Source organism: Hemiscyllium ocellatum, chromosome 33 (assembly GCF_020745735.1).
Source record: "Hemiscyllium ocellatum isolate sHemOce1 chromosome 33, sHemOce1.pat.X.cur, whole genome shotgun sequence".
Lineage (NCBI taxonomy): Eukaryota > Metazoa > Chordata > Chondrichthyes > Orectolobiformes > Hemiscylliidae > Hemiscyllium > Hemiscyllium ocellatum.
In genome coordinates, this window is record NC_083433.1 from 3,840,751 (window position 1) to 3,867,729 (window position 26,979).

Below are 26,979 nucleotides of genomic sequence, written 5' to 3' on the forward strand. Positions count from 1 at the left end.
CTACATGATGAATGCTTTTCCATCTTGTTAACCCATTGCCCTTACCTCCAGCATCCCATTGTTAACTGCAAGTTCTTATCTGATCGGAGTCATGTTCAGCTGAACCTCATTTCGCTAAACTTAACTCTTTCCCTATCTGCTCATACCCGATACACATTCTCTGTAGCAGGAAACAAATAAAATGAATTTTAAAATATTGTATTGAAATGGGAGACAGGCAGATAATTTAAAAGTTCAGTAGAAGGAGAGGGTATCATTAACAACTGCAAACTTTTTAGCTAATCTGGAATTCTGTGATTGGATGAGAATTTTGCTCGAGACCATGATTTGGTTAGCTCCAATAGCTGATTTAAAAAAAGGATGGTGGAAATAAGCCAAGGTTCCTTCCCTTGAGCTCACTGGCTCCTGCTACACTGTGTGTGCATACAAGCTGGCTGAGGACAGCATTGAACTTGGCTGTGATTTCCTCCATACTTAAAATAGGCTGCTTTGCGCACTCAAGTTTGCAGGTAAAGGACAGCAACATATCAAGGTAACAGTGGGTGGTTGGTGCCTATGACGTTGTACCCTAATGAGGGACAAAACCTTGATGCTAAAAGGGATACAATTGAAATTTTAAACAAAAAAAAATCTCAGCTTGACTATGGCAGTTTGTGTTATGAATGATGGATATTTTTTAAAATCCTGGGGTTTATGTAAGCTGCTGTGTGACTACTACAGCTCTTATACATCTGAAATTGTTTAAAATGGGTTGCTAAGCAAGCATCTCCTATGTATACATCTCTGCCACTTAACACAATGTAGTCGCTTGGCTTTATGTTTTCTAACTCTGTCCTCCTGTTTGAGCTGATGCAGCATTTTTCTCTCTCCCTGATCGGCTGTATCTGCTTACTGCCATTTTATTCTGCACCTCTGCTGATTTGGTTGTTTGCACATCTGAGTGGGTGAATGAGAGACTGTGTGTAGCAGTGCCTTGTAGAGCCATCATTAAAAGAAGGTGGGTAAAAAGAAGAGCTGCTTTCATGCAGAGAGGTGAGGGGAAGCTGGCAATTGTCCAGGTCCATTTATTAGAAGAAGGGAGGGGTGGATAAATTGAATGGCTGCTGAGTGGAAATATGTTATAACGAAACAGTATAGGATGGCTTGATGTGGGTACGTCAGTCTGAGACTGGCTACAGGCAGGTTTGTTTCTAACAGGTGGATTGATGCTTGAAAAATAGGCTTTGGAAATGGTTTCACAGGAAAATAGTTTGTGTAAATGTAATTAAAACAAATGTGGTTAACATGAGCTACAAAATGTGATACTGCACATGTTATAGCAGTTAAATGAAAGAGGCGATCTTAAGCATTGATGGTAAAATAGAAATGCAGTTTTAAGCTGTCATTCTGCTTGAACATTGCACACAAAAGTATTGTGTTTGCTGTGGATTAACTATCTATCATTTCCTGTTTCTGCTGCACTGGCGGTTTCTGAAGGAAATTAGATAGGTTTAAACTTCTCGGTTGAAGTTTGGGTTTGTTACTTATCTTTCAGAAGTTGAATTTGATTAAAATGGAGCAAGGTCACTTTTGCTCTGGATCAGCCCTCACACCCATCAATGCCACTACACTGCAGAGGATTTTGTAGATGTTAAAATCTGGTCACTTTATTTCAGAAGAAACACGTAGCTGATGTATTATGAGCTGGAGCCAAGTCACCAGATGAAGTGATGTTTCTGTATTTGATATTTGTTACCATGTGGGGTATAATAATTAAAGTAGCAAGAGATGGAGTCAGCGCTAAGATCATTATAGATGGAGGTAATAGCTCTTTGTTGGATAAAGAGCCACATTTATAAAGCTCTCTACGTGACCATCCAAAGTCCTTACAGCTAATGAAATACGCTTGATAGTGTAGATGGCAGTTGATTTTTCACTCAGCAAACTCCCATAAACTGCAATGTATTAACGATAAATAATGTTTCTAAAATTGTTTTGTGGGACACATATTGACCAAGATACTGCAGATTGCTTCCCTACTCCTCTTCAGAATAATGCTGTGGGATCTTATACATTCACTCTAGGACCTTAGCTAACATTTCTAGCACCCCCCAACGTTGCAATTTTCCTTCTGCTGCACTGGAGCACCTGAGTCTTTGAGCTGGACCTGTGAAGTAAGACCTGAACCAAAAACCTTGTTGTTTGGAGAAGTGTGCTAACTGTAACTAACTAACATTCTAGTTATGTAATTTGTTTTTTCTACAAAATATCAGGGTTACTGAACTCCATTTCATAAATGTGTGTGAAACCCATGACCTAGATTACTACTTCAGTATCAAACTTTAGGCATCTTTACCTCCCTAGTCAAAATCTTTACAGTTAAGTAAATTGAAGGAAGAAATTATCGAAGTACACTGCTGGATTTTTTTCTTTTCAGTTTTACTTCTACGAGTCATAGCTTTAATTGTTTCAATATGAGCAGGAAATGTCTTAGTGTCAAGTGTTCCAGGATGTGGCTGCTACATAAAAGCAGTGACCTGAAAAAGTGTCTGTATTTACCTCCGCCTGTGTTGCCAGTTGAAATTTGAGTTGGGCTTTGGAGTTGGATTGTAACTGCTTCAACCCCTGGGAAACTTTTCTTATTTTAAAAAATATTTTAGACAAATGTTACACAGGTAGACTCTTAAGAGGTCTTGGAAACAATTTTGTTTCAAGGGGGTGGCTTTCTTAGCCCATACCTGCATTGAAGATTGCTCCCATTGTTGACATGTAAACTTGGAGTCTAGGTCCACTTATCTTTAATTATACCAACCTTAGCCCCACTCTCTGTAATGTATATTTATTGGACTGGATTCTGTCTCGTCTCTGCTTTTTAGTAATGTGCTAATGCTAAGATTTGTTGCTTTTTGTTTTCTTGGGCTTCTGTTACATTCTGTGTTAGACTTCTGTACCTTTTTGATTTTCAAACAAGTAAAGTTGCACTTTACTTGAGTATCCTCTTTGGGAGTTTATACACTTTTTTGCATCAGATGTCTTTAAATATTTGCTTAGCTATCATTGGCGGGGGCATCATTGTAGTTATGTTCTTTTGAAATGGTATTCCTATAAAGATGTTATGGGAAATGGGGCGAATCACTTTTTTAAGAACAAATAAGTTCTACGAATGTGTATTCCTCCAACCACCCTCACTAAATCATGACCTTTACCATCTCAGTGAATATAGGTGCTTTCTTTGTACAGATTAGTTATCTAATCTCATCAGGGTAGCATGGTTACTCTTAAAAGAGCAATTTTGGCTGAAATTCACATGACAACTTTTTTCTCTTGGTTTATGAAATTATAAATAATTTTCCATGTTATGATTTTAAAGATATTTACAGTATTGTTGCCTCACCCAAGTGCAAAATCTTTTTGTGAAACTAGTTGGGATCCGTGAGCAGGGCACTAGGTACCTAAGCATGTGATTTTTTCCAGAACTAATTAGTGTAAAGTCAGTTGCAAACGTCTTACAGTAATGGGGGCAATGGCTGTTACTTATTTAGTCCCTCTTAATCTTGGCCTTGCTGCAGTGTTCTGTCTGCCTTGTTGACTGAGACCAGCTGATTCAGCACAAACTGGGAGTTAATTATATTTATTTGCAAGTAAGCTGTACTCGAGTGAACGTTAAAAGATCAGTGGAATGCGATGACCTTTGCTCTCAATATTTTAGTAAAAATTGTGTTTTATTCAAGTCCTGGTTTACTGTGCAGTTTGGCATCTCAAATTCCTTTGTAACAGTGGTAATTTAAACTACAGTAACCAGCAACAAAGATTCTTTGAGAGAATATTGGCAGGTGGGAAGAGATGTGTCGAAAACAGCCATGTGATTGTGTTCGCCGAGCTGGGAATCTGTGTTGCAGACGTTTCGTCCCCTGTCTAGGTGATGCCCTCAGTGCTTGTGAGCCTCCTGTGAGGTGCTTCTGTGATCTTTCCTCCGACATTTGTAGTGGTTTGAATCAGCTGCTTCCGGTTGTCAGCTTTCAGCTGTCCGCTGCAGTGGTCGGTATATTGGGTCCAGGTCGATGTGCTTATTGATTGAATCTGTGGATGAGTGCCATGCCTCTAGGAATTCCCTGGCTGTTCTGTTTGGCTTGTCCTATAACAGTCGTGTTGTCCTAGTCGAATTCATGTTGCTTGTCATCTGCGTATGTGGCTACTAAGGATAGCTGGTCGTGTCGTTTCGTGGCTAGTTGGTGTTCAACATGAACCCCCGAGCTACAAATCTTCTCCCAAACTTTGAATGTATTCTGATAGCACATCTTTGTAAGAAAAGCTTTGAATGGTTACTTTTATTGCCCTTAACTCTCACCCACCTATTATTTATATCATAAATCGTAAAGGTAATTAGTACAACAAAAATTATATCCACCTTACTGTGCAGACAGCTTTCCATTTGCTCAACAATGGTGCCAGTATCATGTGTTGTCTGAATATCCCATTTATTTCTTAAGTGAATACTGTTGTTATCTGAGCAAATGACTAGTTTTATGAGAGAACTTCATAAAATATGAATGAAGCCAAAATGTATAGAATGCTTGTTTTCATGTTTTGATCTATATAAATGCAATTGTATCTTGATGAACATTCTAGTTATGAGCAAGCTCTGAGTCGTATAGTTGGAAGGAGTTTGAGTCCATTTTCCAATTTGTGCCAGGCTAGCTCAACTAATTGAAGTCAAAGTAACAACCTGCTCAGAATACCCAAGCTGGGGAGAGTGGGTGTGCTGGTTGGTGAGCAGGGAGGACTGAGTATTGTGTTCCTGATCACTGTTTAGCGATTACTGTTACAATTTCTGTTTAGTGAGAACAAGGAGGAGATGATTGCAATTTGATTAAAAATTCTGGCATCTATTCGAAGTTACTGTAACCCAGGAAAACATTCTAGAGAGATTTGTTTTGGTGGAAAGAGGGAGTAGAAAGGAATATCGATGCAGTCAACTCAGTACCCATCTGCTCTTATCCTTAACTTTGCTAGATAATGTGAAGAACTACTGTTATAAAATTGAGAGATTTTTGCAATGTGAATATTTGATTTTTAAAGCAAAATAACATTGCTTTCTTTGATTCTTTTTTCTTTTGTGCGCGACTTGTCTGTGGGATGTTTGTGCTAAAACTGATGTCTTTGCTTTACCTCCGCCTGTTGTGGTGTAATTTTAACCTATTATGGAAGCTTTTGTGGAATGTTAGAAGTCTGTTAAACTCTGAAATTTCTTGTGATACAGTGATGTCTCTTTGCCAGCATGCATTTTAATAGTACCTTTGTGTAAACAGTTGTGAACTTTTTTTTAGATTAGACTTTACAGTGTGGAAACAGGCCCTTCGGCCCAACAAGTCCACACCGACCCGCCGAAGCGCAACCCACCCATACCCCTACCCCTACATTTACCCCTTACCTAACACTACGGGCAATTTAGCTTGGCCAATTCACCTGACCCGCACATCTTTGGACTGTGGGAGGAAACCGGAGCACCCGGAGGAAACCCACGCAGACACGGGGAGAACGTGCAAACTCCACACAGTCAGTCGCCTGAGTCAGGAATTGAACCCAGGTCTACAGGCGCTGTGAGGCAGCAGTGCTAACCACTGTGCCACCGAAACTAAATGTAACCAGAAGGATGTGCTTTTAGAAAACCTTGATATGGTTCTGTAAATTGAAATCCTGATTCTGTGGTGATGCTGATCTAGGAATGTGCAAATGGGGAAAGTCACATCGGTTGTAAATGTTTGATATGTTTAACTTTTAGTTCACCTTTACTGTTTTCTCTTTCATAGTATCATCAGTCATCGACCAACAACTCATTGCTTCAACCTATTTTTATACAGCTCATAATATTTGTTCAAACGCAACTCCAGGACAATACGTTATTGTGCTACTGGCTATTTTTCAAAACTCAAACAGATACATTCGGACAGTTTCCACACACCAGTGTAACATTGAAATATTTATGATGGTGATTTTTCTTCTGGGGTCTGGCTGGACTGTTTCTGCCAAAAGATTCACAAATTGTTTGTTTGCTGTCACAGTAATCCATTTTCCAGTCATTCAGGGTTTGAATCCTGTTTGGAGACTATGACTCCAAGATCTGTGCCAGAAAAATGTTTTTTGAACAGTAATTTTCTTTTTACAGGAAAATCCTTTGAATTAAACCTTGAAATAATAGGCAAAAATTGACACTCAACGTAATGTTCTCACTACCAATGTACGCAAACTATGCATTTTGACTTTTTGGAGGAATCTAAATTTGGATATTACTTAAGGTGCAGTGTCATCTTGTCTCAGCTTCTGTTGCATTGCTGCAACACTTTCCTAACTGGAGCAGCTGGGTTCAGGCTGCTATATATAACTTTCTTTGCTGTGGACTGTAGTTGAACAGGGTAATGCCGTCTACCGAAAGTTTTGCTGTTGCAACAAAACATGGTTCAAAAATTTGCTCACACAATTATGTGGTCTGGTTCTGGCTTTTCGTTCTGCAGAAGTGGAATTCTTCAATTGCAGTAGAGATTACCAAAAAGAAAGAAAAACCTGATCCAGAATAAGGTTCTTCATTGTTAGAAACTCATTTGTAAAGGGAAATGAAGTGTCATTGTTTAGATAATGTGTTCGTAATGTGCGATAATTAAAGCTCAACTGTTTTCAAAAATATACTTTAATCATAACATTTATAAAAATACATGAGTTTTAAATTTGAATATACTTGGAGTGCATTACAGCTTGGTTTCTTCGAATACAGAAAATGGGCCTCCCTTCACATGCCATTACCAGTTATAGTTACAACATACATTTACTTTTAACACCAGGCGTTCCCTGGTGCATGCAACCTGAGGGGCTTTACGCAGGTATAAAGAACAAATACTTCGAAAAACTATGCAGAGTACAATTGCAGTGAAGCTGCAGCAACCATTTTGCTCCATTGATGTGACTGGCCATTCCATCATAGAGAGTGCAGCATGCCATGGAGGTCACAAGTTTGATTCTTGGTCCAAGCTGAATTAGCTGATGTTGGCCAAAGTAGTAGTAAAGTATTATTGGTCACCCTGGTTGGGATAGATCACAAATCAGTTAGCATGGACTGAGGGGATTATAATTGTTTGCACTGATATTGACCCCAATTTTCTAACAATGTTCCCTTTTCAGGCTTTCCCTTCCACAATTATTTTAATCGATTCCATGATGAGTAATGAATTTGGAATTTTTGACTCCTTTCTGGCTATATGCTTTATATTATAGAGTTTTGGAAATAAGGTTGGGAAGTATTCACGAGTGGAAAGGGTTCCCACTGAGCTCAGTGGCATCTAGCCAAAGGCTAACCCGGTAGACTTTATTGACTTGGCTTCCTAATGTTGTGAATCAGAGAAATGATCCATTTAGAATGCCTTTTAATTTTCAGGTCAAATGCTCTGTGTTCTCACAAATTTGAGGCTATTTTCATTGCCTCCTTGTATTGTTTCCTTTAGTCAATCTTTAATTGTAGACATGATTTGGAGATGCCGGTGTTGGACTGGGGTGTACAAAGTTAAAAATCACAACACACCAGGTTATAGTCCAACAGGTTAAATTGGAAGCACCCTAGCTTTCAGAGCGTCGCTCCTTCATCAGGTGATAGTCTTTCATCAGGCTATCACCTGATGAAGGAGCGACGCTCCCAAAGCTAGGGTGCTTCCAATTAAACCTGTTAGACTATAACGTGGTGTTGTCTGATTTTTAACATTAATTGTCGAGATAAGGTGTTTCTACTGTAATGCCCGTTTTGTTAATGTGAATTTGCTATTATGCAATTGGGGACACTTTAGAAAAAGTGTGGAAATTTTAGAACGTATTGGCTGTAACAAGATTACATCGCCAACACTAAGCGCTGTTTCTAAAGCTTGATTTTTCTATAATACTAGGTCGCACAGGAATGTAACTATCAGGTTATAGAAGAACTACTTATGCCTGAACTGAATTACGGTCTGCCCAGGTTAAGTACATTTTTGCTATATTCAGTATATAGCAATATATACTACAAAAGAGAGAGTTATGAAGATCATTTTGCCTTCCTGAGGCCAAGCTCTTGAAGGGCCTGCACTGTGACTGGGGATCCAGTTGCGATGGTTCATGTTGGTATTAGCTATTATAGATGCTGGAAGAGTTTCCAGTAACTAGTGTAAGGAGCTTGACTTAAATTAAGCAGCAAAATCTCAATGATGGTAATCTCTGGATTATTGCCTGGGCCATGTACAAATTAGCACCAGGCAAATAAGATTAGAGCAATTATTGTACAGCTCAAAGATTGATGAGGTAAAAGTGGGTTCTTGTGCGTGAGGCACTGGCACTATTACTGCAGAAACTGGTGGCTATATTATTGGGATGGTCTACATCTGAACCAACTGGAATTCCAGTGAGCTACATAATTAAGAAAGTAAAGAGGATTTAAGTTAAATAGTAGGGTCAAGAAATTGAATTTGGGAAGATTTGATAAATCGAGAGTAGAGAGTATGCTAGAAAGACAATTAACATGAGAAATGATAGACTGTGGTAGAGTTATGCAGCATAGATACAGGCCCTTTGGTCCATCATGTCTATGCTCACCAACAAACAGCATTTCGCTGCACTTGGTCCATACCATACTATGTCCTGGCATTTTAAGTGATCATCCAAGTGCTACTTAAATGTTGCAAAAACAGCTGTGTCCACCACCCCATTAGGCAGCGCATTCTGTATTTTTGTCACCCTCTCTGAAAAACCTATTTTTCAAATCTCCTTTAACCATTTATTACTCCAACTTAAATTTATGCCATCTGGTCTTAGACACATCTGCCATTGGGTAAAAATTCTCACGGACTCCTGACTGTCTCTTAGTTTTGTATAAGTCAGTTGGCAAAGTCCTGGTGAATATCCTCTACACCCTCAAGTGCATCAGGCCTTCTGATAGCATGGTGACCCAAACCGAACACCGCATTCCATCCTGACCAATGCTTTATAAATTTGTAAGATGTCTTCCTTGCTCCTACATCTTGTGCTCTGGCTAATGAAGGCAAGCATTCCTTATGCATTTTTTTAACCACCTTGTCTACCTGTGCTCACGCCTTCAGAGGTGTATGGATATATATGCCCAGGTTCCTTTGTTCTCCAGTGCTCCCGAGAGACACAGCCTTTGTTGTGTATGTCCTTAGTGGGTGTTCAATAATGCATGACGTCACACTTAATTAGGATTAAATTCCATCTTCCATTGCTCTGCCCAATGCACCAACTGATCAATATCAGACATTCTCAGACCATTCTCCTCACTATCAACAATGCCATTTTGTATCATGTGCAAACTTACTAATTGTGCTTTCTACGTTCACATCTAAGACCGGAAGGGATAATCAGTTCAAACCTGAGCAAATCAACAGGTAAGACTGGAGATTTCCAAGTAAAGGATAAAAATCTTTATCTGCTGCTTTATCTGAATGCATGTAGCATTTGAAATCAAATGGGTGAGCAAGCACGAATAACATGAGTACAGTTTGATGGGCATTGCAGGGACATGGCGACAGAATTGGAATCTGAATATTCAAGAATATGTGACATTTAGGAGTAATAGGAAGCTTGGAAAGGTGGAACGATGGCTCTGTTAATTAATGATGGTTTTAGCATTTTAGAAAGGAGTGACCTAAGTTCATAAAACTGGGGTGTAGAAGCAGTGTGAGTAAAGATGAAAAATGATAATGGCAAGAAATCACTTTGACAGGTGCCCTAACAGCAACAAGGCAGTGGGACGGAGTATAAAGAAGAAATAATAGGAGCTTGTCAGCATGTGGATGTTGTGAAACTTGCAAAGATTCAGAAAAGATTTATAAGGATGTTGTCAGGGTTGGAGGACTTGAGCAATAGGGAGAAGCTGAACAGGCTGGGACTATTTTCCCTGGAGTGTCAGAGACTGAGGGGTGACCTTATAGAGGTTTACAAAATCATGAGGGGCATGAATAGGATAAATAGACAAAGTCTTATCCCTGGGGTAGGGGAGTCCAGAACTAGAGGGCATAAGTTTAGGGTGAGAGGGGAAAGATATAAAAGGGACCCAAGGGGCAACTTTTTCACGCAGAGGGTGGTACGTGTATGGAATGAGCTGCCAGAGGAAGTGGTGGAGGCTGGTACAATTGCAACATTTAAGAGGCATTTGGATGGATATATGAATAGGAAGGGTTTGGCGGGATATGGGCCAGGTGCTCGCAGGTGGGACTAGATTGGGTTGGGATAGCTGGTCGGCATGGATGAGTTGAACCAAAGGGTTTCTTTCCATGCTGTACATCTCTATGACTCTAAGCTATGGTGATGATCATGGAAGATTTTAATCATTTTAAACATCTGGATTGGAAAAAAAATCACATGGACAATGATAGCCTCAGTGAGGAGTTCACAGAATATATTTAGAGTAGTTCCTTGGAGCAACGCATTCTGGAATGGGCCAGTGACCTAGCTTATAGCACATGTGAGGAGACAAATCACTGACCTCGTGGTGAAGGTGACCTTGGGTAACAGTGATTATAATATGATTGAATTTTGCATTCAGTTAGGGGGGAGAGAAGAGAGAGTCTGATACTTATATTTTTAAATACAACAGGACAATTTTGAAGTCATTCAGATGTAGTTAAAATGAATTGACAAATTAGGATAATAGAAGGTCAATAGTTGTTTTATGATATTTTGGAATTGCAATTCACAGAATAGATGTGTAACAGTTAGGGAAAAAGGCCAATTATTCATGATGTAACTTTTTTAAAAAAGTTAATATCAAACTAGTTACAGCAAGTAATTAAATGTATTTTATCACTTTATTATGGCAAACCAAAGTTTTATATAAAGGACATTGGTGAGATCATATCTGGAGCAGTGTGTATAGTATAATGTCATAAGGTACTGTGTTTAATATTGTCTCTTTATTTACAGAAGGATGTAAGAGCATTGGGAACAATTCAGTGAAGGTTTACCGGACTAATACCTGGAGTGGGGTGTTTTTTATTTTAAATGAGAGAAGGTTCGCCAGACCAGTTTAGTATTTGTTGGAATTCAGAAGAGAGTTAACTTGATAGAAGCATATAATACCCTAAAGAGTCTTGACAGGGTTGATACGGAGAGGAGATTTTCCTGCTGTGGCAGGAATCTGGAACTAGTAGTCATTATTTCAAAATGAGAGTTTGCCTATTTTAGACCAGTGAGGAGAATATCTTCCCATAGAGTTGAGTGTTTGGAGCTTAATTTCTCAAAAAATATTTAAAGCAGCATCTTTGGATGTTTTTAAGGCTGATGTAGATAGATGCTTGTTAAGCAACTAGTTTTGTTTATTGGAGGCTAGGTAGGAACATGGTATAATCATGTTAGCCATGATCTTATGGTGGAATCAGCTCAAGCCAATGCACGGCCTCTTTCTGCTCCTAATTTGTCTGCTCATATGCAGGAGCACTGTCATTTCATTCAAAGTCCATTCATTCTGTAATGGAAAAATTGGCCATGGATTAATATTCATATTATCTAGTGAAAGGTAATTGTGAAAATGACATCTATTCACTGCCCTAGCTTCATTCCTCCAATGAGATAGGCTAAGGAAAATCATGAACCTATTCAGCTTTCCTCTGCTAATATTACAACTGAAGTATTCAACTGAAATCTGTGGGGTAAAAATGAGATTTTTCAAAATTTATGTTGAGAAATGGAGTTCTTTTTCCCCAGTGTAACTGTTTGTTTGTTTTCCATTCATTTTTGTTACTAAGAGTTTTCAAATGTGCTGGTTGAAAAATTTATTGTGACTATAATCCAAGATTGTCAAGATTGTGTGATAACCTAGTGTCCATTAAAACAGGATAATATTCTTCAATCCAGAAATCCTCTTCTGGTTCTCTACTAGTTGGCACACTGCAGAATTTGATTTCCTCTATGATGCATGAGTATCTCTATTTGTTAAATCTCTGCTGTGTTAAAGCAGGTGTTCATTGCTTGATTGTGTTAACAATGGAACTTGAATTCCTAAATTACTTAGTTCCTTGATGGCATCATTGGTAAATGCTGTACCTGATATGGGATTTCAGTCCAATCTCTGCTGAGCTATCTGACCTTATCTGTGGAGGTGGTTGACATCAGTGTTTTTGTGACGAGACAAGAGAAATCGGCTCTCGCTTATCACCCATTTTCACCCTTTAGAAAAGTTGTCAGCAGGTGGGATCAGGATTGAACTTCATTTGGCTGCTCACTTCCCAAGGTCTTGCTGATATTCATGCTCAAATTTCTCGGCAGAGAGCTTTCAAAGTGGCAGAAGTCCCGGACACTATTGGTGACTGTGCTCATGTTGGACTTCCTGTAACTTAGGTCCTCTTCATGTGTGAAATAATGATGTTTGACCATGTGAGTATATAATGGTGTTTATTGAAATAAAAAAGATGATCTGTATTTTCTTTTTGTATTCAGTGACTTCATGGAATTGTCCTAGCTCTGTAGCCCATTGGTTAATTGAAGACAATTACTTGCCACTGTCCTTTTACATTGAGAGTTGACTTCTGGGTGGCACAGTGGTTAGCACTGCTGCATCACAGTGCCAGAGACCTGGGTTCAACTCCTGCCTCAGGCAACTGTCTGTGTGAAGTTTGCACATTCTCCCCATGTCTGTGTGGGTTTCCTCCCACAGTGCAAAGATGTGTAGGTTAGGTGAATTGACCATGCTAAAATTGCCGTGGTGTTAAGTGAAGGGGTTAATGTAGGGATTGGTTCTGGGCGGGTTGCTCTTCGGAGGGTCAGTGTGGACTTGTTGGGCCGAACGGCCTGTTTCCACACTAAGTAATCTAATCTAATGAGAGGCAGAACCTAAATATAAAATTGCTGTCAATTCTCTAGTTTTTGGGAGTCTTGTGGCTGCGATCCTGTCAGTAAAAGGTGCACTTTTGATGGGAATGAGGGTGGCAAATTATTGAAGATAGATCAATAACACAACTAGTTACTGGCTTGAACTAGGATATTTATTGTTTAGAGATTGCGGGTGCTGCAATTTTTCTATTTTCTTAGTACTAACAGTCTGGTATTAGTAAAATGGCTTGGCTTATAATTGTAGTTTTTTTTCAGTTCGTATTGTAGGTTTTAATGGGGTAATTCTTGTACCATGTCCTCCTGAACTACTGAAAGCATCAAAGTGCAATTGTAGATTCCTTTCCCTCAGAACTTGCAATGTACTTTCAGCAAAAATTTTGATTTGTACAAGATGAGGGTCTTCTGGTGGCAGATATAGATTGAGATGAAGAACTGAAGTATCACAGTATAAATGTATTTGGGAGATTAAATGTTTTTATTTCACGTTGAGAAAACTTCGAGTCACTCTGCTGCAAGAGCATAAGAAAATACCCTATTTCCAGGCCTTTCCTTCTGTTATCCTGATTGAAGCGGGGATTTCATTTTTATGGTGCTAGTACAGCTATTGTTCGATACAGTAGAATGTTTGATTTTAAGCCATGATAGCAAGTCCTAATGGACATAATCTTTCACATCACTAGACCATTTCCATTAGCTGTTTATTATTCTCTGTTCTGGTTCCTTAACTGTAAGTTTGTTGAATTGAGTTTCAATGTTCAGTATAGTTTTCTGATGTAAGTACTCTTCAGTTTTGATCAGGATCAGGACTGTTTTAGTTTTATTCTACTTGAAGTTCTTCCGCTAAATGAAGCGGTTCATCCTGCCTGTCTAGGATTTGAACATATTGATCTAGTGTATTCTGTCATCCAGGAAAGATTTTTTTCAGAAAATTGCATGCAGTAACCTGCCCAAGATTTTACTTGGATTTGGTAGTGCTATGCATATCTTAAATTATCAAGAGCTTCTGTGTTAGGTAAAAAATGCCTTCCTTGAAGAAGCGCTCTTCCTCCCTCTACAAGGATTTCAGTGAGTCCCTCTCTCCTCCCTACCTTTTATCTCAGCCTGCTTGGCTCTCTCTCTCTTATTCCTGATGAAGGGCTTATGCTCGAAACGTCGAATTCTCTATTCCTGAGATGCTGCCTAACCTGCTGTGCTTTGACCAGCAACACATTTGCAGCTGTGATCTCCAGCATCTGCAGACCTCATTTTTTACTTGAAGATTTTAACCTACTGCGAATCCTCTTACAAGGATGCCTTCCTTGAAGAAGCTCTCTTCCTCCCTCTACAAGGATTTCAGTGAGTCCCTCTCTCCTCCCTACCTTTTATCTCAGCCTGCTTGGCTCTCTCTCTCTTATTCCTGATGAAGGGCTTATGCTCGAAACGTCGAATTCTCTATTCCTGAGATGCTGCCTAACCTGCTGTGCTTTGACCAGCAACACATTTGCAGCTTCTGTGTTAGGTAAATTGTTAAGCTTATGTCTATTTATTCTATGATAATTCTGAACAAGATGGGAATTGGTTGTGATTATTTAAAAAATAGTGATTACGTGCAAATTGATTCAAGTTCTAAATGATGTATTCTGCAAACAGTATTAAACTTGTAGCCATGCACTATTGCATTCTCCCTCTTCTACCCCCCCAAAAAATAATCACTATATATAACATAGTGGAGATTTGTAAATTCATTAACTATTTATGGTCATTGTTGGAAAGGCCAAATTTATTACCCATCTTTTAATTGCCCTTGAGCTGATGGTAAGCTCCCACCTTCAACTAGTAGATTCCATGCTGTGAAGATGTTTCCATAGTGATGCTCAATAGGGACTTGCTGAATTTTGAACCACTTTAAGGAATGGCTGTTGCATTTTATTGGCAGAATGTGGTTGTTTTCCCATGCTCTTCTACCTGTTTCCTTGCAGGTGATAGAAGTCGCTAGTTTGGAAGATACTGTTAAAGAAGTCTGTTGCCTTTTGGCATTTTTTTTATATGGGTGGGATACCTTGCAGCTTGGTGTGATGATGGTTGAGGAAATGAATGTTGAAGGTGGGGCTTGGAGAGCTGATCAAATGTTTGGGTGCTGTGGAGTATAGTTGGAACTGTGTTCATCTTGGCAAGTGGAGAGTTGACCATTATAGTCCTGACTCTTGTAGACAGTGGTAAGTCATTGGGGGAGTCAGGAGGAGAGTTACCTGTCGCAGAAACACAGCCTCTGACTTGTTGTAGCCACAATGCCTATGTTCCTTGATCAGTTACAAAGTTGCTAGTGCAACCATAGGGGTTTTGAACATAGAAACAGTATTGAATGTCAAGGGCTGATTATTAGATTCTGCTTTGGAGATGATCATTGTCCATAACTTGTATGACATAAATGTCACTTACCACTCAGCATGTCTTGCTACATGCAGGAATAGTCTCTTTTGTCATCTCTGGGGGTGTGGTATTCAGCAGTCTTAATGAATGTGCTCATCTCTAACCTTATGGTGGAAAGAAGGCAGTTGAAGCTCATTGGGTTCAGGGTATTGCCATTTTGTGGAGGGGGACCATTTTGTGGCATGGTGGTAGCACCCTTATGTCTGAGCCAAAAGGCCCATGTTCAATTCCCACCTGTTCCAGAGACCTGTAATCACATTCCTTAAAAAGTTGATGATTAAAAATACCTACCACAAAGAACTAGAAGCCCTTGTGCAATGGTTATGTACCTACTCTGAACCAACAGATCCAGGCTCCAGTCCCGTCAGAGTCGTAGAGATGTCCAACTCATCCATGCCAACCAGTCATCCCAACCTAATCTAGTCCCATTTGCCAGCACTTGGCCCATATCCCTCTAAACCCTTCCTATTCATAGACCCATCCAGATGCCTTTTAAATGTTGTAATTGTACCAGCCTCCACCACTTCCTCTGGCAGCTCATTCCATACACACACCACCTTCTGAGTGAAAAAGTTGCCCTTTAGGTCCCTTGTTTATCTTTCCCCTCTCTCCCGAAACCTGTGCTCTCTAGTTCTGGACTCTCCCATCCCAGGGAAAAAACCTTGTCTATTTATCCTATCTATGCCCCTCATGATTTTACAAACCTCTATAAGTTCACCCCTCCGCCTCTAAAGCTCCAGGGAAAACAGCCCCAACCTAGCCATCCTTTCCCTAGAGCTCAAATCCTCCAACCCCGGCGACGTCCTTGTAAATCTGTTCAGACCTCTCAAGTTTCGCAGCATCTTTCCGATAGGAAGGAGACCAGAGTTTGCATGCAATATTCCAAAAGCAGCCTAACCAACGTCCTGTACAGTCGCAACATGACCTCCCAACTCCTATACTCAATGCTCTGACCAATAAAAGAAAACATATCAAACTCTGCCTTCACTAACCTATCTACCTGTGATTCCACTTTCAAGGAGCTATGAACCTGCACTCCAAGGTCTTTGTTCAACAACACTTCTCCGGGACATTACCATTAAATGTATAAATCTGACTCTGATTTGCCTTTTAAAACTGCCGCACCTTGCATTTATCTAAATTGAACTTCATCTGTGTCTCCTCAGCCCATTGGTCCATCTGATCAAGATCCCATTGTCCTCTGTGGTGACCTCCTTGGATGTCCACTACACCTCCAATTTTGGTGTATTTTGCAAATTTACTAATTATAACTCCTAAGTTTCACATCCAAATCATTTATATAAATGACGAAAAGCCATTGGATCCAATACTGATTTTTGTGGTACTCCACTGGTCACAGGCCTCAAGTCTGAAAAGCAACCTTCCACCACCACCCTTTGCCTCCTGCCAGTTCTGTATCCAAATGGCTAGTTCTCCCTGTATTCCATGAGATCTAAACCGTGCTAACCAATCTCCCACGAGGAACCTTGGTGAATGTCTTACTAAAGTAACACACTCCAGAGGTTTGTGTTAACATCTCTGAATTACGTTCTAAAGAAGTCACTGCACTCAAAACGTTAATGCTGCTTTCTCTCTACAAATGATGCTGGACCTGCTGAGTTTTTCAAGCAATTCCTATTTTTGCTTTTGCACAAGCTGATTGGAAAATAGCTATCATAAAGAGCTAAAGGCTGCTGTGGTACAGTGGTAGTGCCCTTTCTGGGCTAGGAGGCCCAGGTTAAAGACCCATCTGTTCTAGAGGTAAGTAATGTGATTCAACACCACGCCATGTGCCTGAGTGACGTCCAGTGCCCATAACCATCTATCTTTGTATACTATGAGATTTTCTAATTAACCTGTTCAGAAATGGTTCAGATTGGACATGAACCTGGGCTTAATAGAAGGGGCATTACCACTGTACCACACGAATCCTTAACAGAATGATGAAGAAGATAATGTAGTTTATATTGTGTAGATATTTTTAATCAACCTGTCTGGGTGTGTTGTGATATAACTCTCGATCAAGTGGTACTTGAACCCAGTCCTTCTGCTCACTGATAGGGTCTCCACCACTTTCCCAAAAGAGCTCTGATAACCCTTGTGGTATGACTCCAGACAGTAAAACGATTTTTTGATATGCATTTTCTAATCAACTTGTTCAGAGATGTTATGATGCACCTCTGCAGCATTTGAGATTTGAATCCAGGACTCCTGTCTGAGAGGTTAGAGACATTATCATGTGCCACTGAGAATGTGCATTGTGTATGAGCAGGTAGGGAAAGAGTCGAGGCCTGAGTTTTGTGAAACAAGAGGTTCAGCTGAGCATGGCACAGTGGTTAGCACTGCTGCCTCACAACGCCAGAGATGCGGGTTCAATTCCTGATTCAGGCAACTGTCTGTGTGTATTCCTCAACCCGCCCCCGCCGTGTCCGGGGTGGGTGGGTTTGCTCAGTGTCCTCCAGTTTCCTCCCACAGTCCAAAGATGTGCAGGTTAGGTGAATTGGCTATGCTAAATTGCCATAGTATTAGGTGAAGGAGTAAATGTAAGGCAAAGGGTCTGGGTGGGTTGCTATACAGAGGGTCGGTGTGGACTTGTTAGGCCGAAGGGCCTGTTTCCACTCTGGAAGTAATCTAATCTAATCGAATTATTCCAGAGAAGACCGTGAACTCATGTCCCCACATTTGGGCAATCGTTCTCTCTTCCCTCCAGGGCCCGGACTAAAGATGAAGGAGTTAAGACTATATTGTGTCCCTGAGCGTTTTGCTTCAACTGAGGGGGCAATGGGATGACACCATAAAGAACTTTCACCTATTTCTCAGTTTGGTCAAATGCTTTCAAGGATTATCACTTTTTTCACAGGTATTCAGCTCTTCTGTTTGTTCTTACAGGTAATTGCTTGCATAAGCAGGTTAATTTGGATTGCCTTCATTCTGTACCTGTCATGGCTCAGTGGGTGCTATCCAGTAGATGCAATAGGCACAAAAATCCCTTTGTGGGTTACAATGTTAATAATAATCCATTTGCAATTTATATTGCACATTCCTGTCTTCCACATTGTCCCAATTTTGATGTCCTGTGCTGAAATATTTTCCAAAAATACACTCTTTCATCAGTGTTGCTCAGCGTTTATTTCACTTGAGAAGATATAAGGAGCTGCCACCTTGAACAGCTGCAGTCCATGTAGCGTAGAGACAGTGATTTGGGAGTTTCAGGATTTTAATGTAATGACTGTGTAGGAACTGTGTTATGGTTCCAAGTTAGAATGGTGTGAGAATCAGAGGGAAACTCGCGCACCAGCCTCCCTGTCAAGGTCTTGTTGCATATGAGCAGAGAATGCTTTGATGTCTGAGGAGTTGTGAATGAAACTCAATATTGTGTGTTCATCATGAACATATCCTCTTCTGATTTTATGGAAGGAAGATGTTGGATCTAGGATACTGTTCTGAGAAACTTCATGATTTGGAGATGCCGGCAATCACCTGATGAAGGAACGTCGCTCCGAAACCTAGTGTGCTTCCAATTAAACCTGTTGGACTATATCCTGGTGTTGTGATTTTTAACTGAAACTTCTGTAGTGATGACAATAACAAATTGCTGGAAAAACTCAGCAGGTCGAGCAGCATTTGTGGAGGGAAATCAGAGTTGATGTTTCAGGTTGAGTGACCCTTCTGGAGCGATGTCATGGGCTTGAGGTGATTGAACTCCAACAACTGAAGTCGCCTTCCTTTGCTGGATATGATGTGGAACCCAATTTTTGATTCTCTTCTTTAACATGGGGAGGAATTGCTGTGACACTCGAGTGCAGAAATAAATGCCATACTGTGCATTGGTCTACCCTGTTTGAGCCTGACCGATGACAAATTGGAGTGCTTTACAGCATTAATGTGAGATGTTAACATAATGCAGACCTAGGCTCCATTGAAAAGTGTAAATACCTTCTCCATAGCAAAATGGATATTGTCAAGCTGATGCAAATACACATTTTATGTCGTAGAATCTTATGCTGCAAGATTGATTCAAAACAGCCTCTTCTTTTGTCAGCCCATTAACTTTGATTATCTCCCAAGTTGCAAAGAGCATTTTTTTTTCGAAATCCAAAGTACTTGCTGTTATTTTCGGGAAAAGACCATCTGTTCGCAGCATGTGTACACAGGATAAGAGAGACAAATTATGTCAGGGAGGCTGAAGCGTTCAGAAACGGATTTGCGTGTCTCAATTCAAAGTATTGCATCATACCTTATCACATTATCAGAAACCCTCTAACCTGTTACCACTTCAACTTGTTTCCTGCATTTGAGAGTACAGTAAGAGAAAGTGAGGATGCAGATGCTGGAGATCAGAGCTGAAAATGTGTTGCTGGAAAAGCGCAGCAGGTCAGGCAGCATCCAACGAGCAGGAGAATCTACGTTTCAGCCCTTCTTCTGAAGAAGAGCTCATGCCCGAAACGTCGATTCTCCTGCTCCTTGGATGCTGCCTGACCTGCTGCACTTTTCCAGCAATACATTTTCAGCTTTGAGAGTACAGTGACCTGTATATAGCCAAATTTTAAGTAAAATGAAAACTAGAAAAATGTAATGTTCTGTTTTTAACCAATGATATTGCAATATGGAAGCTTTAGTTGTAAAAACATTTCTGTACAATAGCACACACTTCCACGTTGTTTAATTGTAGTAGTTCTTTACTAGGTGTTGTATACTTGAGCAAATAGCCATTATGGCTGAATCATAAAGACAAGATGTGCCTGTTAATATTCTTCACCTCGTATGTTGGCTGATCTTTCAGAGGGGTGCAGTTATGGTGTTCATTATATCTTTGATAAAACTGAGTTGTGATTTCCCACTCTATTATTCAAGTTCTCGTTGATAAGCAAATGAATATTAGTTCTTTACCTGTGTAACTACAGGTTGATGTTTTTGATGCATGTTTCAGGATGCACCTATTACAGACTCTTGTTTATCTTGCTTAAAGTTCACACCACAAAACTAGTAGCCTGTATCACCAGAGCTAGTGTAAAGCCCTTGCCGTTTTCTAACTATGCAACGCAGTCTACACTCAGTAACATTTTTGCAGCCACCTCTCATTCTTCGGTTCCCTTGCTCCAGTCATGCGCACGAGAGTTTAAGGTGCTGAGAAATTTGAGATGAAGGTGAGGTTTCAGTAATAGAACAGAAGCTGTTCTTTTGCTGTGGATGAATGAGTTTGTTTCTCAAACAGGTGCATTTCAATGTTGCAAGTATGCTACTATCTGCAACGTATTGTCATTGCACAAAACATTTATTTAAACCAGACCTACTCAGTAAGATTCATTGTAACAGCAATGGTGTGAAATAAAGCATCCCTTTTATATTTACTATGCTGTGATGTCTGTCTCGTGTACAAACGCTTCACTGAACTGCTATCGCAGCAGCTTTTTTTCTGCAACTTACAAAGCAGATTCATGTAAGCCATTCTTATTGCGTGTTACCAGCTGGAAATGCTGAGTACTAAAGTCCCTGTGTCCCTATATCCGGCACTCGCTGATATAGGCAGTAATGAAAAGGCGAGTGTTTATTTTTGAAGGAAGAAATAAATAGTAGTCAAATTTTTCATTCCCCAAATTGAGGACCATTACTAAAATACAGCAGCACTTTCCTGCTTTGTGTATCTGGTATCGTTGCCAAATCAGGCTTTTAATTCTTTCTTGGGCTATAGGCATCATCGGCAAGGCTAGCATTTGTTATCCATCCCAGTTGCTCTTGAACTGAGTAGCTAGCTAAACTATTTCACAGGGCAATGAAGGGCTAGTGACATTGAGAGTTTGGAGTCACATGTAGCTCAGACCAGCTAAGGACAGTAGACTTCTTTTCCTGTCGGATGTTTGTGAGTCATAGGAGTCTTTATGACAATTAGCAATGATTTCTTGGCACAATTATTAAGATGAGTTTTCAACTCCAGATTTATTTATTGAATTTAAATTCCACCAGCTATTGTGAAGGAATTTGAACCCATTACCCCAGACTGGGCCTCTAGATTGCTAGACCAGTGACACTGCCGAGATTGTCTGACCAAATTTAATGTAGAGTGAAAACCACTCTGCTCTGGTCCAGTAACTTACTTTCACCACAACTTCAGTTATTGTGACACTTGAATTTTCCATACCAGCCATTGTTATGAAGTTGTGGGTGTACTGTACCTTTTTAAAAGCTAGCAGAACTACCTGTAGTGTTCTAAACAATATACAATGTATCCTTTTGGTCCAGTAGCTAGTTGCCTGGAGACAAAAAAACAAGTTTGAATTAGGCGAATTAGTTTAAATTATACCCTGGAAAATAGCAAACTCTAATCAAGTTTGAATTTAGTATATTAACAATATTAAAAGCCAATAACACAATCTGATGCTTTGGAGGTAGAAGATTGGGAAAAATTGAACAATTGAGGGGAGAACTGCCAAAAGATCAGATGTAGGCTGCTAGTCAAACTCTGAGTTATCTGTCTAGAGAAAGAGTTTGCACAGAGAAAAACATGAACACTGACCTGGAGAGTAAGTCTACAGAGGAACGTATAGAGAGAAGGTTTGACAACTGTCTAGTTTTGAAATTTGAATTATTTAGTAAATCCTAACCGTGGATGTTATCTGACTAGTATTATAGAAGGGAAAGTAAAAGATAGGTTAGAGGAAGGAGTTGTAAATAGTTGTTAGTTAATTATTCTCGGTTATATTTTAAGAAATAAAGTTGTTACTTTTTTAACTAGTTCTTGGCCTCTCGAATTTTCAGATTATTGCACAAAATAAATCTTTTCTGTGTTGCTGGTATAAATTAAGCAGGGGGTTTACTCAGTGTTGTAATACTATCCATATGTCTCCTGAGTAAGATTGGCAATTAGTACTGAATTGTGGGTTATTACTTTCATTGGGGTTGTACCAGCTTGCATCTGGTTTGATACAACCTGAATTAATTTCCCTCCTTGAGCAAAGATAGTTATGTGAATTGGAGATTGTTTAAGAGCCTGGGATAGCTGCAGTTCCACACGTTCAGAAAAGTGAATCTTTGCAAATTCATTTAATGGCTCGGGCCTCAACTGTAGTGACAGAAAAAGTTGCAAAATTATTTAAATTGGAAAATAGTGATAATTTAAAAGAATACCAAGATCAAAAATTGTGTCAATGCATTGTACTGTTTAAGTAGCACCTATCCTTTTGATGGAATGTAATTGGCGGAAAGTATTTGGATCAAAGAAAAACATGCTTCACCATTGAGCGCGGAAATTGACAGGCTCAATGAAATTCTTATAACAAATGGAGGAATTTCGCTATAAACACACTACACTTTGGTGACACCTTTTAAGTTTGGATGTTTGGGGTTAGGGTGTGAGCTGCTCAATACATCTGGAGATGAAAACTCATCTGAATAATTGTGCCACAACGCCATTGCTAATTGTTATAAAGACTCCTCTGACTCACTAACGTCTGCCAGGGAAAGAAGACGACTGTCCTTACCTGGTCTGAGCTATATTTGACTCCAGACATTCAATGTCACTAGCCCTTTTAAAAATTTGCCTTTGCCTCGAGTCACTTATGAAGTGTGACAAATCTGGGAAGATAGTGCAATGCTTTGGACATCCTTGACCTGCTTCAGCGTTTCTGTTTTTGGATCTGAATGTATAATCTTAAACTGAAATAAAGTTTGTAATTTGGATCTGATGTTGCCATGAATTATATATATATTTCATTTATCTGGAGTGAATTGTAAAAACCCTGAAAGTATTGATTTAGAAGAAATTGAAACGCTTATAAAATAGCTGATCCATTGAACAAACCAGTTAGTCATCAAGGTAATAGAAAAATGGAGCCAGCCAAACATCTGTTAACAGTCTGAGATGCAGATGTGAATAGCATAGTACATTAGAAAATCCCACCGCCTGTTCTGTTTGAGCCTCATCCCTCTAAGAATACTGTGTCTGTAGACTATTTAGCTAGTTTAAGCAAATTAATTGACTTTAAATAAAAACAGTAAATTCTGGTAACATACAGCAAGTTTGCCATCCTTTGGAATAAGGCATGTTAACAAATTGAGTATTCAACCTTTCATCACATTTACAAGCCTCATTTTAAGGGGAAGGGACGTAGTACTTATTGTTCAAAACACATTGATATCAAGAATAACCCTTCTCTGTAAACAAAAGCTATAGAATATAACAACGTTGTTTTAATTTCTTTTCCCCTCCTTTTCCCCTCCTGTTGAATTTGGTTCAATTAGTAGCAAGCACATCCTTGACCCAGAAGGTGTTAGTTTTTGGCTGTGTGGAATGTTAACATACACTGTAGCCTGATTCTCTGCTCTAAATGAGTGCTGCTTATTCTGAGGTGGCATCCATGAACAGAAGTGAGTCTGAAACTCTTGTCACATCACAGTATGTGTAAAAGGGCTATCAAGGTTATGGAGCTAGAGCATGTAAATAAAATTTGAGTGGCAAATCAGCCATGATCTAACTTAGCAGGGTGTTTGAAGGGCTGAATGGCCTTTTCTTGTTTCTATGTGTCATTAATACTTTGGTTCTTTATTTTTAATAAATCCCATTTGTTTACTGCATGGCTTCTAATAGCATTCCCTGGCTTTTTCTCACTTGACAGCTAGAAGAGCAGCACTGAATCCCATTCTTGCAATATCCCACAGGTACGTGAGTCAAATGGCAGCCCATATACTCATGAAGCAGCAAGCCTGTCATGGGCACAGGTTGGGGATTAGGGCGCTGCAAGTAACTCCTACGCTATGCTACTTTTGACAATAGAAACTGCAAGCTAACTAAATTGTGTCTTTGTAATGATTTAGTGGAGCTTTGCTTCACAAGGTTAACTTGGAGCAAATATTTGTGTAGGTTGGGCCCCTTCTTGGCTAATTTTTTTTTCACTGTGTCATACCAGTGGAATTTTCTGTAAAATAATATTTACCCTTTCCAAGCAATTATGAAGAAATTGACCACTGACTTAATCAAGAGAATTATTAAAATTAATTACGGCTGCTTCTAGTCCAGTACCTAATAATTCTTCTGATGGTGAATTTGTGATGGAAAACCTCAGTGAAAATTTAGATGCACGCAGCTGGTTCCTTAGAATCTGCAAAGAGAAAAGACAGATTAACCTTTCAGTTTCCAGTGTTGACAGTCCTGCTTTGTAATTCCAGCCTTTTCTGATTTATTTTTCCCCCATTTTGAATACTTGTTCCTGCTTTAATAAAGTCAAGGTTCTTTTTTTGTGCGTTTCTTTACAGAGAGAAGGAAGAAGAAAAGGAAGAACAGTTAATGGAAGAAAAGAAAAGGAAAAAAGAGGACAAGAAAAAGAAAGACGCCACTCAGAAGGTGAGACTGCATGTCTGCTCCTTTTCGCTGATATGTACACACATTTTGTAACAAATCGCTTGCATCTGTCAATAAAGTAGTGCTAGTTTGCATTACTATTTCTGTACGTTTTTTTCTTATACTATACTAGTCCAGATGGATAAAATTTGATAGCACAGCATTAAGGGTGTAGGATCAAACAATTCTACAATCCACCTGATTAGTCCCACAAATTATTTATTTTTGTTACTTACTCCTTCAAATAATTGTCTGAATTGCTCTTAAAGTTTCTGCACAGTCTCCCACAACCTCCCATTCATCATATTAGCCACCCTTTGTTCAATCTCAACTATTTTCTTTCCTCTTTTTCACCTAGAATCCACGATCCCTGTTTCTGGAGTGTGTGGCAATCCTTAAAGTATTATTTGAAGTCCTGACTCTTTATACCCTGAGGAACCGTCCGTTCTCAGGATTCTGTCCTAAATGTATAATCACTGGCTTGAATATAAGATCAGCATTTTTATTTGCCCTTTCCTGTACTAGTTCTTGCGTCTGGGTAACTTTACTACAGTAAAGGGTAAACAGAAATGTATGCAGAACTCCAGAATTAGCCATGCTTTCTGCAGAGACTCTATTACCTCTTAGGATTTGTGCTCTGTCCCTCTGTACATCTTTTAACCTTTACTTTCAGTCATGTTACTGATCACTGCACAGTTAATTTAAGGGAGCTGATCACCTGCGCTTTCATTTCATCTTATGTTGAGTCGATTTGTAGATAACCATTTAGTTACTGTTGCTGATGTCCGTTTTACCTATCCGGAGCATTGCTTTGTGTTTATTTATTAATTGTAGTTTGCCACTCTATGGGCCATTGCCTGACCTATCTGGAATCCTTTATGTGGTGAGCAAATCTTATTATTTGGATGACTATTTCTTCCCAATTTAGTGTCACTGCAAATTAAATATTTCTGGCTTCAGCCCCAACATCTTTTCCTATTTGTTCACGAGATGTGAGCATTACTGGCAAGTTCAACATTTATTGCACCATACTAATTCCCTTGAGCTGCGACCAATTATTTTTATGCTGTAAACAGAAATGACCTGGCTACTTATTGTGGGTCATGATCAGAGTTCTATTTGCTGTTTCTACTTCAATCATTTTCTGTCTGTCTCTAATATTTGCCATTATTTGTGCTTTCCAACCTTGTTAATTGAATACTTGTGAATGCAAGAAATAAGTGCATTAGTAGGCCTCACCATCCTTTTTGATTGTGTTCTGCTTTTTTAATTTGTCATGGCTGATGTCCTGCCTCCACTCCATTTTCCTGTTTATTTTCAAGTCCCTTAAATACTTTGTTGAAATGCACAGATATCTGCCTTTACAAGGTTGAGATTCTGCAGGGTAGGTTCTCTCTCCCAGTAACTCCATACTATCCCTTAGCTGAACACCAGTGTTTAATGACCTTTTCAGGGTGCCTTCTAATGCTCTACTACCTCACCAACACTGGGTGGCTCACCAGCTTTTTTTTTGGCACTCTATATTCCTTTTAAAAGACTGGTGTTATGTGAGCCCTATCATCTCCTTAATTGTCTGCTTTCTGTGAATATATTTACAGAGCTTGATATTACTTTTTAACCTTTCTTACATAAGCTTCAATTTCTATATTAGTCATTCACTGGCTTCTTAACCTCCTTTTACCTTTTATCATGTTTCTAGTCACAAAATTACTTGAACTGTTTTTAAATCTTGAGAGCAATTTATTTTTGCTTTATTACTAAGTATTTTTATTAGTCTTTTCCCTGTTAACTTCCTTTTTTGAAGTGGTCTGTATCTGTTCTATCTTCGAGTAAAAAGTGAGGTCTGCAGATGCTGGAGATCAGAGCTGAAAATGTGTTGCTGGTTAAAACACAGCAGGTCAGGCAGCATCCAAGGAACAGGAAATTCGACGTTTCGGGCCAGCGCCCTTCATCAGGAATGAGGAGAATGTGCCAGGCAGGCTAAGATCTTTATCTTTTATCTTTTTTCAGCTCTGTATCTGTTCTATGCTTTGTGTATAGTTTTTTTCGACTTTTAAATTGTTTTTCTCCTCAAATTGTCTTATCCACTCATGGTGCCTGACTTTGCTCCTGATCCTTACAAGAATGCCTGTCCCAAGTTGACTTTTTCTATTGTAGTTGGCCATTTTTCCATCCTATTCCTAATTTTCAGCTCCATTGCAATTTGGCTGTTCTTAGCATGGAGTTTCCTGACTCTTTTGCCTCCAGACAGTTGCTTAGTCTTAAGTCCTGTGGTGCCTCTGTGTGGGTTACTTGATAATTAGATTATTTCCTGAGGCACTGTTCAGGGCCATATATTTCTTTTTCCCCTGATGGATTTCCCATCTATTGCTAGCAAATTAATGTCAGCTATGTCTATCTGT

The 26,979-nt window shown here is 39.4% G+C and overlaps 1 protein-coding gene across 7 annotated transcripts in view; it reads left to right on the plus strand.

Moving 5' to 3' along the window:
* Positions 1-26,979, plus strand: part of tnrc6ba (trinucleotide repeat containing adaptor 6Ba) — a 210,812-nt gene that overhangs the window by 106,996 nt on the left and 76,837 nt on the right. For 4 of the 7 annotated variants that reach the window (XM_060849553.1, XM_060849554.1, XM_060849556.1 and 1 more), the window contains one exon: positions 24,493-24,580. In XM_060849553.1, coding sequence (XP_060705536.1) covers positions 24,493-24,580 — 88 coding nt within the window. Of the gene's footprint in view, positions 1-23,855; positions 23,899-24,492; positions 24,581-26,979 lie in introns of all 7 variants that reach the window. The other 3 variants (XM_060849557.1, XM_060849558.1, XM_060849560.1) reach the window with 1 other exon arrangement.